General features: G+C 44.9%; 2 protein-coding genes across 3 annotated transcripts; both read right to left on the bottom strand.

Moving 5' to 3' along the window:
* Positions 1 to 10: 10 nt before the first annotated feature.
* LOC120423251 (inhibitor of growth protein 5) lies at positions 11 to 6,305 on the bottom strand. Of its 2 annotated transcripts, none has more exons than XM_039586974.2 (4): positions 6,140 to 6,305; positions 5,511 to 6,070; positions 313 to 465; positions 11 to 250 (listed from the first exon to the last, which is right to left on the bottom strand). In XM_039586974.2, exons 1-4 carry the CDS (start codon positions 6,174 to 6,176, stop codon positions 149 to 151), a joined length of 852 nt encoding a protein of 283 aa, XP_039442908.1. In that variant the 5' UTR covers positions 6,177 to 6,305; the 3' UTR covers positions 11 to 148. The 2 variants fall into 2 exon arrangements, with proteins under 2 accessions (XP_039442908.1, XP_039442918.1); XM_039586984.2 differs by having other exon boundaries at positions 5,547 to 6,070; positions 6,140 to 6,304.
* Positions 6,306 to 7,524: 1,219 nt separating this feature from the next.
* On the bottom strand, positions 7,525 to 12,927 carry LOC120423045 (uncharacterized). Its single transcript, XM_039586721.2, has one exon. It carries the CDS (start codon positions 12,925 to 12,927, stop codon positions 7,525 to 7,527), a length of 5,403 nt encoding a protein of 1,800 aa, XP_039442655.1.
* Positions 12,928 to 13,586: the final 659 nt, after the last annotated feature.

Below are 13,586 nucleotides of genomic sequence, written 5' to 3'. Positions count from 1 at the left end.
CAACAAACTCTTCAGTTTGAAATACTAATAGGTTCAATCAATATATATTTTTCCCAAACATTCACATCCGAAACACATTCGTCTCACGCGCGCTCGCATTTCTTTGTCACAAAACGGAAATCGTCGCCGCCGTCGCGGCACGAACGGCTTACTTCTTTTTGCGATCCTGTGAGCACTTTGGACAGAACCACTTGCCCTTCGGTTTGGTGGTCAGCCCGACGCACGCAAAGTGGAACCACTCGATGGGGCACTGCGAGAAGAGAAAAAAAAGTTTAATTTCACATCTCAGATTGCATTCTTGAACAAACTCACATCCGGGTTGTCGCAACCGATCATCTCGCCGTACGACACCTGGTGGCACAGACAGTAGGTGGGCTCGTTCGGGTCGACCGGCATGTCCAGGACGTCGCTGGGGTGGGGCGTGCCGTGGCCCTCCTGGGCGCTGTCATCCAGTTCGGCGTTTTTCTAGGGGCGTTGGAAAAAATAAAACACATTTTTCAGAACGATACGAAAGGGGGATTGCGGTTGATGAGAAACGATTCGAAGGATGGAAAACGTGCAGTTAATGAGATTTGCAACTGATAAATGAGGAAAATTAAATTAGATTAGTATTTGATCCAGAACCGATGAGCGTGTTTTCTTTTTAGTTTACATACTTACAATTCATTTCTAATAGAATAGGGTGAATTAGAGCAAGAAGAAATGTAATCTTAGAGGCAGTTTTTCTAGGTTTTGTCCGGTTTGTTCCAGAGGTCCTACCGAGGTGTCCCGATATATAAACCCTTTATGACAAAGGGAAATGGGGTAAAATGGACATTATTGTTGAAGGTCCAAAAACATTAAAATCTTAAAACTTGATGAAATCCAAAATATTTGTTGCATTTGAGATGTAAGCAGTTCTCTACGAAATCGGTATTTTTGCCTTCCTCACCTTACTGAGGAAAGGCTATAAAATCACTCGAAAAATTAACTTCCTAATTCGGCCTCGTAGACCCACCTTCACGTATACCTATCGACTCAGTTATAGCCCTTTTTTGGTAACTTTTTGAAAATAGACGCAGTTCAGGGTGGCCACTCAAATCCCATTTTCAAATGCCCGACTTTTTCCCGACTGTTCCAGAACTACAAAAAAATTGTTTTTCTTATCTGAAGAATGATTTCAAATCAAAAACTCTGCATAAAAAGTCAATATAAACCATCGAACAAAATTTCTTTAAAAAAATCATTGACAGTTTTTGTAAAAAAAAAACTTAAATTTCAATTATAAATTCCTTTAAATTTCACTTCAAAAATGGAACCATCATGTTGATTCAGAGTAAAAACAAAAAATCAGTCTTTGAAAAATAACCGATAGTTAAGCAATGCCTATTAGTTACATTAGTTGGTAAACATAAAGTTTTTTTGAAATTTCGTTTCAACTGGCAATGAAAATGATGATGACAAAAAAATTAAAGACAACCAAATATTAAATTTTATTATTATGATTATATTTGTTATCAAATATTTACATATCTTTACATTTGATTACTGTTACTATTATTTCAAAGAATTGAAAAATATCGATGAATTTTTTAAAAAGATATTTTTACCAAGTATCCTTTAAAATTTTGTAAATTTTGATATTAAATTTTTTGAATCAATGATGATTTATCGGAGTGTCAATATTTAAATGTTTAAACTTTTTGTCAATGAAATATTTTACCACTTATTTTATACGAAGGTTTCTAGAAAAGTTCTGTAAACTAATTAAAAATAACTCAGGCAAATTCTTTTTAATTTAATAAAGCCAATACAAATTTTAATTTAATTTGTCTCGTCATTCAAAAATCATATAGTCTTTTACATGCTTTTTAGAAAACATAGTATAACGTTTATTAATAAATTTATTATCAAATGATGGCTTTTTGAACTTTTTACAAATTTTGAATTTTGAGAGCACAAAACGAAAGAGACGTAAAACTTCAGCAAAGCAATATTTTCGTAAATTCATTGATAAACTGAACAAACCTGAGGGTAAAAAACCATGATTAAAATTTTCACCAGTCTTGTTTGCAATTTCAAGATTTTTAACTATATTCGGAGTGTAAAAAAGTTTTTCAATTTTTTTCATTCAGAACGAAAAACCTTTGAATTTTTTTTCGAATTTCTTTATCTATAGTTGTGGTACCCATAATCACACAAAAGTTTAAGGGAATCAAACATTTGGAAACAATATTTGAAATGACTGAATGAATTTAGTTAAACATTTAAAAATATTCACTTAAAATAAAATTATAGCCAATCTGTAGTTGGATTTGTTTTTTTTTTATATTCAAGCAATGTGGCAAAATGAATCATAACTATACGCTGATGTAATCGTTAAAATTAAACTCTTTTTCACATTGGCTTTATTGGTTTGTTGTTGTTTAAAGTTAGATGTTACCTTTTGTTTGATAAACATAGTCAAAAATAAAAAAAACAATCATTTGATCCATAAAAAATATTATTAAAAAAATTGGGTCGAATTCATGTCAAAATAATCATTCAATATTTATTGAGATTTTTATTGTATTAGGTCTTAAATAGCCATTTCATTCTCATATAGATTGAAAAAGTGAAAAGAACCCGAAATTTGCTGAAGACGAATTGAGTGAAATGAATTTCAAAGGTGTACAAAATATTTCAAAATTGTTCAAGAGTTAGAAAATATTAAAAAAAAACAGGGATGCAGGGATTCCCGACTTTTCCAGACTTTCTAACAAAAAATCACAATTCCCGACTTTTTCCCGATTTTTCGTGGATTTTGGCGATTTTCCGACTTTTTCCTGACTTTCCCGATTTCCCGACTTCAGGGGCCACCCTGCGCAGTTGTTTATTTTTTTTTTAATTATTGCCCATGTTTACCCAGTTAGAAAAAAAAAATTTTTGAAAAGCTGTGAAAAATCTATATATTTTGCTAATATTGAATGTTAGGCGCTTTTGAAATGTAAGACTTGATTTAAAAAAAATTGAAAATATTGTTTTCGGAAAGATTTAACATTGAAAATCAAACCATTAGTTACTGAGATATCAGCATAAAAAATGATGAGTTGTTAGTGTGAGACTTATAAAACATAAATTTTCCTTTGTTATAATCTTTGCATGGTAATATTTCGTCCGTGGTATTGCACACTTTGCACCAAATTCTCCGCCTGTGCAAATCATAACTGCACACCAAATATTTGCACACTTGAAATCCTACCCATCCTACCCCTTCTCCCCCCCGGTTGCCTACAGTAGTGCGTGTCTCGACTGAGCTTTGTTGCTTTCGACCACTTTAGAACAGTTTCAAACTAGGGTGTGTGTCTTAGATTGTTTTTTTTCTGCTGTAGTTTGAGGTGTGCACTTAGTTGGAGAGCTTTTTACAACTTGCACGATTGTCTAAAAATCTTTGAAATCCGCAATAATATCTTAGCAACTAAGATTCGTATCAACAAAGTTCAAAAAAACAAAATATAGAGAATTTTCTCAGCTTTTCAAAAATATTTTTTTCAAAGGTGGGCAAACATGGGTGACTATTTTCAAAAAAGTTACCGAAAAATGGCTATAACTTGAAAACGGTGCACTTTTTGAATTTTCATATTTTTGAATTTTCATACATCATTTTTGCATGGACACCTGCCAAATTTGTAAATTATATGGACAAACAAATGATGCAAAATGGCTTCTTTGGGCATAACGAAGGCACCAAAAAAATTTCAGCCGGATTAAAAAATACAAAAATTAAAATAAAAAAATTACCGTTTTCGTAGAGAATGACTCCCCTAAAACATATAAAAAACATGAAAATTCTGAAATACATATTCTGGGAATTTTACTTTTAGTGATGAAAAGTTGAGTAAAAAATCGGAAATATGTTTTCCGTGTACCTTATTTTTTCCCAAAGGTCTACAAAATTGTATGGAGACTTGTATGGAAAAACTAATGATACAAACTTTCGTCCAAATAAAAAAAAAATACAAAAAAGTAGATTTGCGAAATTGTAGAGAAACCACCCAGCTGTGAAAAATAAAATGGTTTTAGGATTCATTTGAAACTCTAAGTAAATCTTTCCCAGTTCCTGAGGGGAACACCCTTGAAGAGTATCGGGGCCGGCATTTACAAAGCGGATTCAGTGGCATTTTGATTCTCAACTTAATGTTAACATCTTGACTTTTTTTTGATAAGGTCCTATAAACAAATGTAAACATTGAGTGTATCCCTTTCACACCTTATGTCAAAGTCAATCGGAGTAAGCGGGATACACTCAATGTTTACATTTGTTTATAGGACCTTATCAAAAAAAAGTCAAGACATGTTAAGGTTAATGTTAACATTCCATAGGTCGCCTCCCTAAGGTGTCGTGATAAGGTCCAGTTTGTGACGATACACTACCTTCCCTTTACTAAGCAATCGAATCCAGAAGAGAAAAGATCACCAGTTGTGTTGGTCCGAGCCGGGATTTGAACCCCGATCTACCGCTTACTAGGCGGAAGCGTTACCACTAGGCTACGTGGCTCGGTCCAGCTTTGAAACTCTAGCATAATCGATTTTGTCGGGTAAGTATGATACGATCCGTTTTTGGGGTCCCGTTAGTTCCTTTTTAATAACTTTTAGTTTAGTTAACTGCCGTTCTACGCATAATTGTCCCATGTCATTTTTGGTCGATTCTGACTTTTTGTCATTTTTAGGTTTAGTTTGACGTTTAAAATCGCGTTTTACTCAGTTGCACTTTTTTGAACATGGGACAATTATGCGTAGAACGGCAGTTAAGTACTTCACAAGTTAAGATGAAAATGGATTTTGGTTAAAGTCCGGAAGACTGCAATAAAGTGCTTTTGATAGCTAACTGGTCATGTCATAAATTTCCAGAATGAAATAAAAATTGGAAAATCTAACAATCCTATTAAATGTTATGTGCACTTAATAGATAATTATTTATCGTTTATCTGAGATCGGATCTCAGATATTTTGATGAAAACCCTGTTCAGATCTGTCATCGACTCATCGTTTGACGAAAGACCTTTTCGATGAGCTTAAAATTTTGAAGATTCGATAATTATTTCCTATGTTCTAAGGTGAATCTAGAGAGTTTTAGAAAGTGTGATATTGCTGTTTTGTATAAAAATACAATACAACAAAATAATCGAATTTTAAATATAGCTAAGAAAACTACTCAACTATCAGCCATTCATTCAAATTGACGGAATTACTAAACTGTAAACCAAGATTAAATCTTTGACATTTTGAAATCGATTTCCAGTATATTGTGCTTTTATGTAAATAATTCAGCAAAATCTAATGAAACTATTATTATAACTATCAACGTTTATATAGATGTTGTTTTACCTAAATAAACTATTTACAAAATCTACCTCAAAATAATTATTTAAAAAGCGAGTTTCGTTCCATGAACAAACAATAGAGATAAAACTACAAACTAACAAAAAGAAAGGAGAGTAAACAAAAAAATAGTAAAATTGATGCACAATGAGATGAAACGATGATCCTACCTTCTGACCTTTGCGGCCTTCTTTTTCTTGATTTACCTTCTGCTTCTTGTTGTTCTTGCCTTTACCGTTCGCGCTCGCTCCGCCGCTGGCCGCACCACTGGCCCCGCTAGCGCCCGCCGTCCGGCCCTCGTCCTCCGACGAGTGGGCCCGCTTCTTTTTGGCCGAATTTTTCGTATCCTTGACCTTCTTCCGGCCGCCCTTCTTCGTGACCGCTTCCTCGGACTTTTCCCGCACGTTCAGCGTCTTGTCCTGGATTTCGCCCTCGAACCTGGCCAAATCCGAGTCCAGCCGGCGAATGTGTTTGTCCACCAGCTCGTACGTCTGAATGGCCAGCTGGACCTTGTCGTCGCCGAGTTCCTTCGCCTTGTTGAACAGCTCCTGGATCGTTCGCAGCTTTTCCTTTTTCACGTCGTCCGGAAAGGTTTCCTTTGTGTTTACCAGCTGTTTCATGAACTCGTTGGCCTTTTCGTCGATCGATTTCATCATACCCTGGGCCCGGGAGTCCAGCTCGCGCATCAACGTGAAATTACGCTTCAGCTCGTTCGGCAAATGCTCCAAACCTGGTCCAAGGAAGAAAATTTTCATCAGCCAACGAACCGGTGCTGGATCTCGGAAGTTAGTTCACTTACCATCTAAATAGTGTTCTAAATACAGCGCAGAAGTCATCTTCGTAAAATGTGATGTCTATTTGAGAGGAGTAAAACTTTTTTTTGCACGGGAAATCTGGTATTTTTAAGCTTCTGTTTGGAAAATCGCCATCAACAAGCAGCAGCCATCACGGATTGTGTGTGTGTGCTAAATTGTTTTGTTTGCGGCGTGACAGCCATCGAGAAGGGGCGGTGCATTGGAAACGAACCTCTCGTTTCACCGTTTAGAGCAGGGTTGGATTGAATGTTGGTCAAGTTTAGTACAAGAGTTTTTACTCATTGAATGAGTAAATAACTTGAGTGCGAGTCCAAGAAAATAAGAAGCTGTTTTTTCTGTTGACATTTTCAACAAATCGTCGCTGTCGTGCTAACTTGTCGCACGTGCATTTTGGGCCAAATTGAGTTAACAACGCCATTTGTGCAGCTAACAATGCCTCACCTTTTGACCTTCATAGATCCCCAAAATTCGATTTCAATCTTCTCTGGCTTGCTCTCGCCGTCGCTGCTGCCCATTTGATTTGTTTCTTAACCGGTTCGTTCCGAAGTGCAAATACAGCTTAAAGGGATGAAATTGATGAAATAAAAAATTTATGATTGTTTCAATTATAGAATTGACTCAGGAACACAAATTTCATAAAATTATTACCAGAAAATTGAATCTAAGGCAGGAGTCTCGTCTTTGGCCTATCTGTAAAGTGATTTTGTAAGATTAAGAAAGCGTTTTCATGAAACTTCTTTATTTTCGGTAAGAATAAAACGAATAATTTATCCACACTTTGATTCCGATTATACCATTCAAAACAAACATTTTGTTAAAAAAAAACTATTAAAAGTTTAAATGAGATTGAAAATAGTAATTTCGTCAAAATGTTCATCAAACTTGTTTCGAAATGAGTTATAAAAAAAGAATCTCACACTTGGACAATTTTGGGCAAGACCCGCGCTTTTCACCAACGATAAAAAGCGACCCCTTAACCTTAACCGATTTGGCTCAAAATTGGCACAGTTACTTATTTTTGCCTAAAAAATCGAATCAGAGGGTATCCCTAAAGTCGATTTTTTTTATTGTCACCCTAATGTAACACTTCTGTAGTTTTTTTTAAAGATCTGTTACTCCGGATAGCTCGCGCGCAAATGGACTGTATTTTTTCGTAAGTCAGTCGGAGAGAAATCAAAACGCGTCCGTTCTCTTTACACGTTTATTCTCAACTCTTACCGGAAATGGCATCTGTCAAATCAGGTCGCGCAGCGCTGAAGGCGGTGCGGTCAAACCAGAAACTAAAATACACTGGAAGAAATCTGTTGGTTGTTTTTTGGGTTTTTCTCTACGGTTTTTGCAGTAACATCCTCCCCCCCTTGAGCTTGGCTCAAGCCGTCGTCTCCTCCAGTTCCTGGGTCTCGTTGTCCAAAATCGGAAGTACTGCTACCTGCGTCGTTGGTCTCCGGTATTCACCGGAGCTGGTGCGAACCGTCACCACCCTCGTGACGCCGTCCTTCCCGGGGTGGGTGTCCACGATTCGGCCAAGCCTCCACTGCTGCGGTGGTACGTTGTCCTGCTTCAGGATGACCAACATACCCTTCCGAACCACGGATGCTCCCTTGTTCCACTTGCCGCGCTGTTGCAGCTCGGTAAGGTACTCGTTGCACCACCGGCGATAGAAATCCTGCTTCCGCTTCTGGACGAGCTGGTACCGCGTCAGTTTGTTCTCCTTCAGCCCGTCGTACAGCGGTTCCGGAAGCGCCGTCAACTCGCGACCCACGAGGAAGTGCCCTGGGCTGAGAGCACGGTAGTCGAGCGGGTCGTCAGTCTGCTGACAAAGCGGGCGCGAGTTCAGCACCGCCTCGATTTGGATCAGCAGCGTGTTCATTTCTTCGTAGGTGAGATGGGACTCGTTCAGTACCCGGTACAGGTGGTGTTTGGCACTCTTTACACCTGCTTCCCACAGTCCTCCCTGGTGCGGGGCCTTGGGCGGGTTGAAACTCCAGTCAATACTTCGTGCTTGGCAGAACTCGTCTAGCTTCCGCTCAAGCATCTGCGACCGCAACAGCTCTGCTAGTTCGGTCAGTTCTCGCGCCGCTCCAATGAAGTTGGTCCCATTGTCAGACTTCATTTCGCTCACGTTCCCGCGTCGGCTCACGAAACGGTGTAGCGCCGCCAGAAACGCTTCAGTTGACATCGAGGTGACGAGCTCAAGGTGTATTGCTTTGGTACACAGGCAGACAAACACTGCAATGTACCCCTTGACTGGTGCCTTGAGACGTCCTTGCTTCAGCATCACTGGTCCAGCGTAGTCCACGCCGGTTCGCGCAAATGGCTCAGCGACTGTCACTCTACACTTCGGGAGATCGCCCATGAACTGCTCCGTGTCGGTGGGTTTGACCCGGAAGCACGTAACACAGCGCCGCAGCACTCGGTGTATCGCCCGCTTCGCGTTCACAGGCCAGAAGCGACGCCTCAGCGACGCTAGCAGACCGTTCAGTCCGACGTGTAGGTTTTCGGTGTGTAGAGTATCGATGATCAGCTCAGTGAGGTGGTGCTTTTCTGGCAGGATCATCGGGTGCCGTTGGTTGTACGGCAAGTCGGAGTTGCTCAGGCGGCCACCGACTCTCAGCAGTCCACTGTCCTTCTCCACCATCGGGTTCAACTTGTTCAGCTTGTTGTTGAGCGGCTTGCCGGCTTCCAGGCGCTTCAGGTCTTCGCTGAACTCCTCCTGTTGGACCGCTTTCACCATCACTTGAAGTGCGGCACAATAGTCTTCTCTACCCAGTCTGCCGCATCGTCGGTCTTCCAGCTTCTTCTTGCAGTTTCCAACGAACCTCAGCACGTAGCCAAAGATCCGCTCCAGTTTCCGAAAGCTGCCGCAGTCCGAGATCACTTCCAGCACTCGGTTCCCGTCCGGAACCATCTTCTCGCAGAGCATCACTATCGGGCCCAAATTCTCGGTGTGGCGAGCCTTCCACCACAAGCCGCACTTCACCAACTGCTTCGGTAGCAAACCACGGGAGATGTGGTCGGCGGGGTTGTTCTTGGTTGATACGTAGTGCCACTCGTACTTGCTTGTGAGCTCTCGGATTCGGTTGACCCGATTTCTGACGAAGACCGGGGTTCCAGGTTTCATGTACTCCAGCCAGCTGAGTACAATCTGCGAGTCGGACCACAGTACGACTCGGTCAATGGGGATGTCGATGGCCTTCACCACCTTTACAATTTGCTCGGCCAGCAGCTCGGCCGCGCACGTCTCCAGTCTTGGCATCGTCATGTCAGCTGGTTCAGCGTCATCCTTCTGCTTGCGTTCGGCTTCCTTGACCGGAGTGACTCGCGACTTCCCGCACAGCAAGAAAAGTTCTTCTGTGCCATCCACCTTGACGTTCCGCAAGTAGATGCTGCAACCGTAGGCCTTGGCGGACGCATCCGCGTAGCCGTGAAGTTCCCAGCTTCTCGCGTCATCGGTGGTCACTCGCCTCGGGATCTTGATCTCGGTAAGTTCAGCAAGGGCGTTCCGCAGTTTCCTCCATCGTGCCATCAGGGGTGGTGGCAGCACGTCGTTCCATCCAATGCCACTTCTCCAGGTTTCTTGCATGACCATCTTTGCCAACGCTACCGTTGGGCCCAGCAACCCAAGCGGATCAAACAGTTTGGCAATCTCCGATAGTACTTGCTGTTTCGTCCAGTTGTCACGGTCCTTGTCCAGCGGCTTGACGCGGAAGAAGAAGTGGTCCTCGACGGGGTTCCACAGAAGCCCGAGCGTCTTGACTGTGTCCTTGGCGTCGTGGTTCTCGAAGTCGAGCTGCTTTTCTTGCTTCGCAATGGGGATGTCTTCCAGCAGCGCCGCGTCGTTTGCGCACCACTTGTGCAGCTCAAAACCGCCTCTTGCGAGTAGCGCCGCCAGATCAGACTGCAGCTGCTTCGCTTTCTCAATCGTCGCTGCACCCGAAAGCACATCGTCTACGTAAAAGCTCGACGACACAACTTTGCTGGCTTCGGGGTAGTCCTCCTTCTCGTCTGCTGCCAGCTGGTTCAAAGCTCGTGTGGCGAGGAACGGGGCCGCAGCTGTCCCGTAAGTCACCGTCATCAATTCGATCACTTGCAACGGCTTGGATCGATCGTCACGCCACACAATCCGCTGGAACTTGGTGTCCTCCGGGCTCACTCGTACCTGCCGGTACATTTTGGGCACGTCAGCGGTGAACGCGTACTTGTGCAGCCTAAACCGCAGCAGGATCTCGAACAACGTGTCTTGCACGGGTGGCCCAATCATCATCGTGTCGTTCAGGGAGTGGCCAGTAGTGCTTCGGGCGGAAGCATCAAAAACGACTCGCAGCTTCGTCGTGGAGCTGTCCGGACGGAGCACGCAGTGGTGTGGCAGGAAGTATCCGTCTTGTGTGCCACACTCCGTTTCAGCCAGCACTCTGCCGTGGCCGAGGTCGACGTACTCTTTGATAAACTCGGAGTACTGCTTCTTCTGTGCTGGGTTCTGGTCAAGTCGTCGTTCGAGGTGGTTGAAGCGCTTCTCCGCCTGCTGGCGTGACGCTCCTAGTTCTTCAATCTCCTTCCGAAACGGCAGTCGTACAACGTACCGTCCGTCGGCGGCACGCACGTGGGTCTCCGCAAAGTGCCGCTCGCAATCGTCGTCATCAGGTTTCGGCTCGACCGTTTGATCGTCGATCGTCCAAAACTTCTTCAGCAGGTTCGTCAGCTCTGCGTCCACGTCGGGAGCAGAAATCGCTTGGCACGCTCGAACCGTTGTCACTGCGGCTGAGCCCGCCACTCGCCCGGACACCAACCAACCCAGCGTGCTCTCTTGTAGCACAGGTAAATCAGAGGACATTTTGATCTTACCTGAGAGCAGCATCTCGAAGAAGGCCTCAGCCCCAACAAGCAGGTCGATGCGGGATGGTTCGAAGAACGTCGGGTCCGCCAGATCCACTCCGGCAGGTATTGGCCATCCGTCAATGTGCACTTTCTGTACCGGCAGCGCCCCAGTAACGCGGGGAACAACCAGGTAGTCCAGACAGAACTCGCTTGCCGAGGCTCTGGACTTCGCTCGCACGTGCACTTGGAACTTCACCATCGTACGCATTCCACTGACTCCGATGACGGGGATGTTCACGCAGCGCTTCTTTAGCTGCAGCAGGTCCGCCATCCGCTGGGACACGAAGTTCGCCATAGCTCCGGAGTCCAGCAACACACGGCACTTGTGCTGGTCGCCGTTGTCGTCGTACACGTACACCACCGCGGTCGCAAGTAGCACCTGCGTCGGCGGTTCAGTGGCTCTGCACGGGATCACACACTTCGCCACGGTGGTCGGTGCACTCTCCGTGGAACCAGCAGGTTTCACTTCAGGCACTGACTTTTCCTGGGCGCACTTTTCCTCGGGGTGCAGCAGCACATTGTGTCGCTTGGCACACTTCGAGCACTTCACTTTTTCTGGACAATCACTTGTGCGATGTCCCTTTTTCAGACACGCGAAGCACAGCCCCAGCTGTTTCGCCTTTTCGTATCTGATCTTCACTTCACTACGCTTGAACGCGTCACACTTTTCCACGGCATGCTTCTCGTCACACACTGGACAGGAACTAGCCGCTTTCTGGATCACCGCCGTGTGCGCCTTGCTAGCCGCCGTCGTTTGAGCAGAGCGGGCGGCCGGATGGGAGCTGCGGTTCTTCTGGATCCCCTTCGCGTTCTCGCAGCGCTCCAAGACATGCTGCTGGTTGCGAAGAACGGAGATCAGCTGCTTGTATGCGGGCATCTGCCCACGCTTCACTGACGATTCCCACACCTTCCGTGTGTCGGCGTCCAACTTCGAAGACACCAACGTGATCACAATCGCTTCCGACAGCTTATCCATCTTAAGCTTGTGAAATTCCAGGGAACTCACACACTTCTCCACTTCGTCAATCAGCGTCTTCAGTTGGTGGAAGGAGTCGTCCGTCATCGCCTTCAAGCTCAGCAGCCTCGAGATCGTCTCGCTAATCAGAGCCGGCAGGTTCTCGAATTGCTCCGTCAGACTTCGCCAGGCTCCCTCATAGTCGTTGTCTCGGATGATCTGAGGATCGATCGCTCCTTGCGCCTTCCCGACCAGGGCCTTGTCCAGGAAGTGCAACTTCGTCGCAGCCGAGTCAGCAGCGCACTTGTCGGCAATGTCCCGGAACATCTGCTTAAACTTGAACCAGCTTTCGTATTTGCCGTCAAAGGTGGGCAACGCCGACTGCTGCAGGACGATCGTCGGGGTGAATCTCGTCATCGAATCTATGCCACTCGTTCCGGGTTGGACCAGCGGAACTGGTAGCGGTTTCACGTTCTGTGCGGCTGCCAGCTGCAGCGCAGCCTTGGCCTCGGTGTGCTCCTCGATCATCTGGCATAGCGCAATCCGCACAAATTCGTATAACTCCTCGAAGTCTACGAACAACGGTTCAAACTCACCTCTTCGGGACGGGGCAGCCAAGTAGATCTTGTTCAGGTATTCGTTTGCTTCAGCGTAGGCTGTGTCCACCGTCTTGAGGTAAGTGTTCAGTGCGTGGATGTTGAATTTCGAGTGGTCCAGCTGCGCACTTTCGATTGCAACTCTTACCCGCTGAACCTTCGCTTGAGCTGCCTGGCAACACTGGCTGTAGGCCTCGACGGATTCATCCACCTTGCTCTTCTCCCGTGCCGCCGCCTGCTCTTGCTTCTGCTGCTTGACGGTTTTCGCCGGCTTCGCACCCGGGGTAGAAAACTTCTCCCGCGGGGTGTAATACCGCAGCTTTTTCCGCAACCCACTGTTCAGCATTTTCTTTCTTCCTCTCAGCTCAATTTAGACCACTCAAAACTCTCCCACTTTCTCGCTCTTCTCTTTTTCGTCGCTTTTCAAATCTTCCTTCTCACTTTTTGCCACAAACTGGCAACACTGGCCTTGAAAAGGCTTTTCTTCCCCTTGCGCAAAAGGCCTTTCGTTCACTTGCACAAGATGGCGTCGACGAAAACGACGAGAAGATTTCTTCTTTGTAGCAAGCCGCAGCAAGCCACTTTTCTCGACACGACACGTCGCAACGTGTTTCAAATCACTGTTTTCCGCCGAGCCTGGCCCGTTCCGAATCACTTTTTTCCCGGAATTCGACCTTTTCACCCGAGTCGAATCTTTTCGGGATTCACACTTCCCCAGCACTGTTACGGCGGCAGGAACCACTTTTCGGCAAGCCGGAATCTTCCCGGACGCTCCGCTTTTCGTCCTCCGCCACGCAACCACGTGCCAGGTCACTTTTCGGCAAGCCGGATTTTCTCCGAACGCTCCGAAATCACTTCACCGACGCGGACAACCGAGCCGGAATCGAATCTTTTCCCGATCCGCGAATCGAGAAATCACTTTTCACTCGCGGTTACGCAAATCCGGATCGAATACGACCAAATGTTACTCCGGATAGCTCGCGCGCAAATGGACTGTATTTTTTC

Source organism: Culex pipiens, chromosome 2, assembly GCF_016801865.2.
Source record: "Culex pipiens pallens isolate TS chromosome 2, TS_CPP_V2, whole genome shotgun sequence".
In the NCBI taxonomy this organism is placed as follows: Eukaryota; Metazoa; Arthropoda; class Insecta; order Diptera; family Culicidae; genus Culex; species Culex pipiens.
This window is presented reverse-complemented; position numbering and strand designations above follow the sequence as displayed.

Bases quoted from the DNA above. Each gene is read 5' to 3' on its own strand.
- LOC120423045 (XM_039586721.2), bottom strand. From the start codon at position 12,927: ATGCTGAACAGTGGGTTGCGGAAAAAGCTGCGGTATTACACCCCGCGG.
- LOC120423251 (XM_039586974.2), bottom strand. From the start codon at position 6,176: ATGACTTCTGCGCTGTATTTAGAACACTATTTAGATG. The intron at 6,071-6,139 runs GTAAGTGAACTA...TCCTTGGACCAG, and splicing joins TTTAGAACACTATTTAGATG to GTTTGGAGCATTTGCCGAAC. The intron at 251-312 runs GTGAGTTTGTTC...CTCTTCTCGCAG, and splicing joins TCGGTTGCGACAACCCGGAT to TGCCCCATCGAGTGGTTCCA.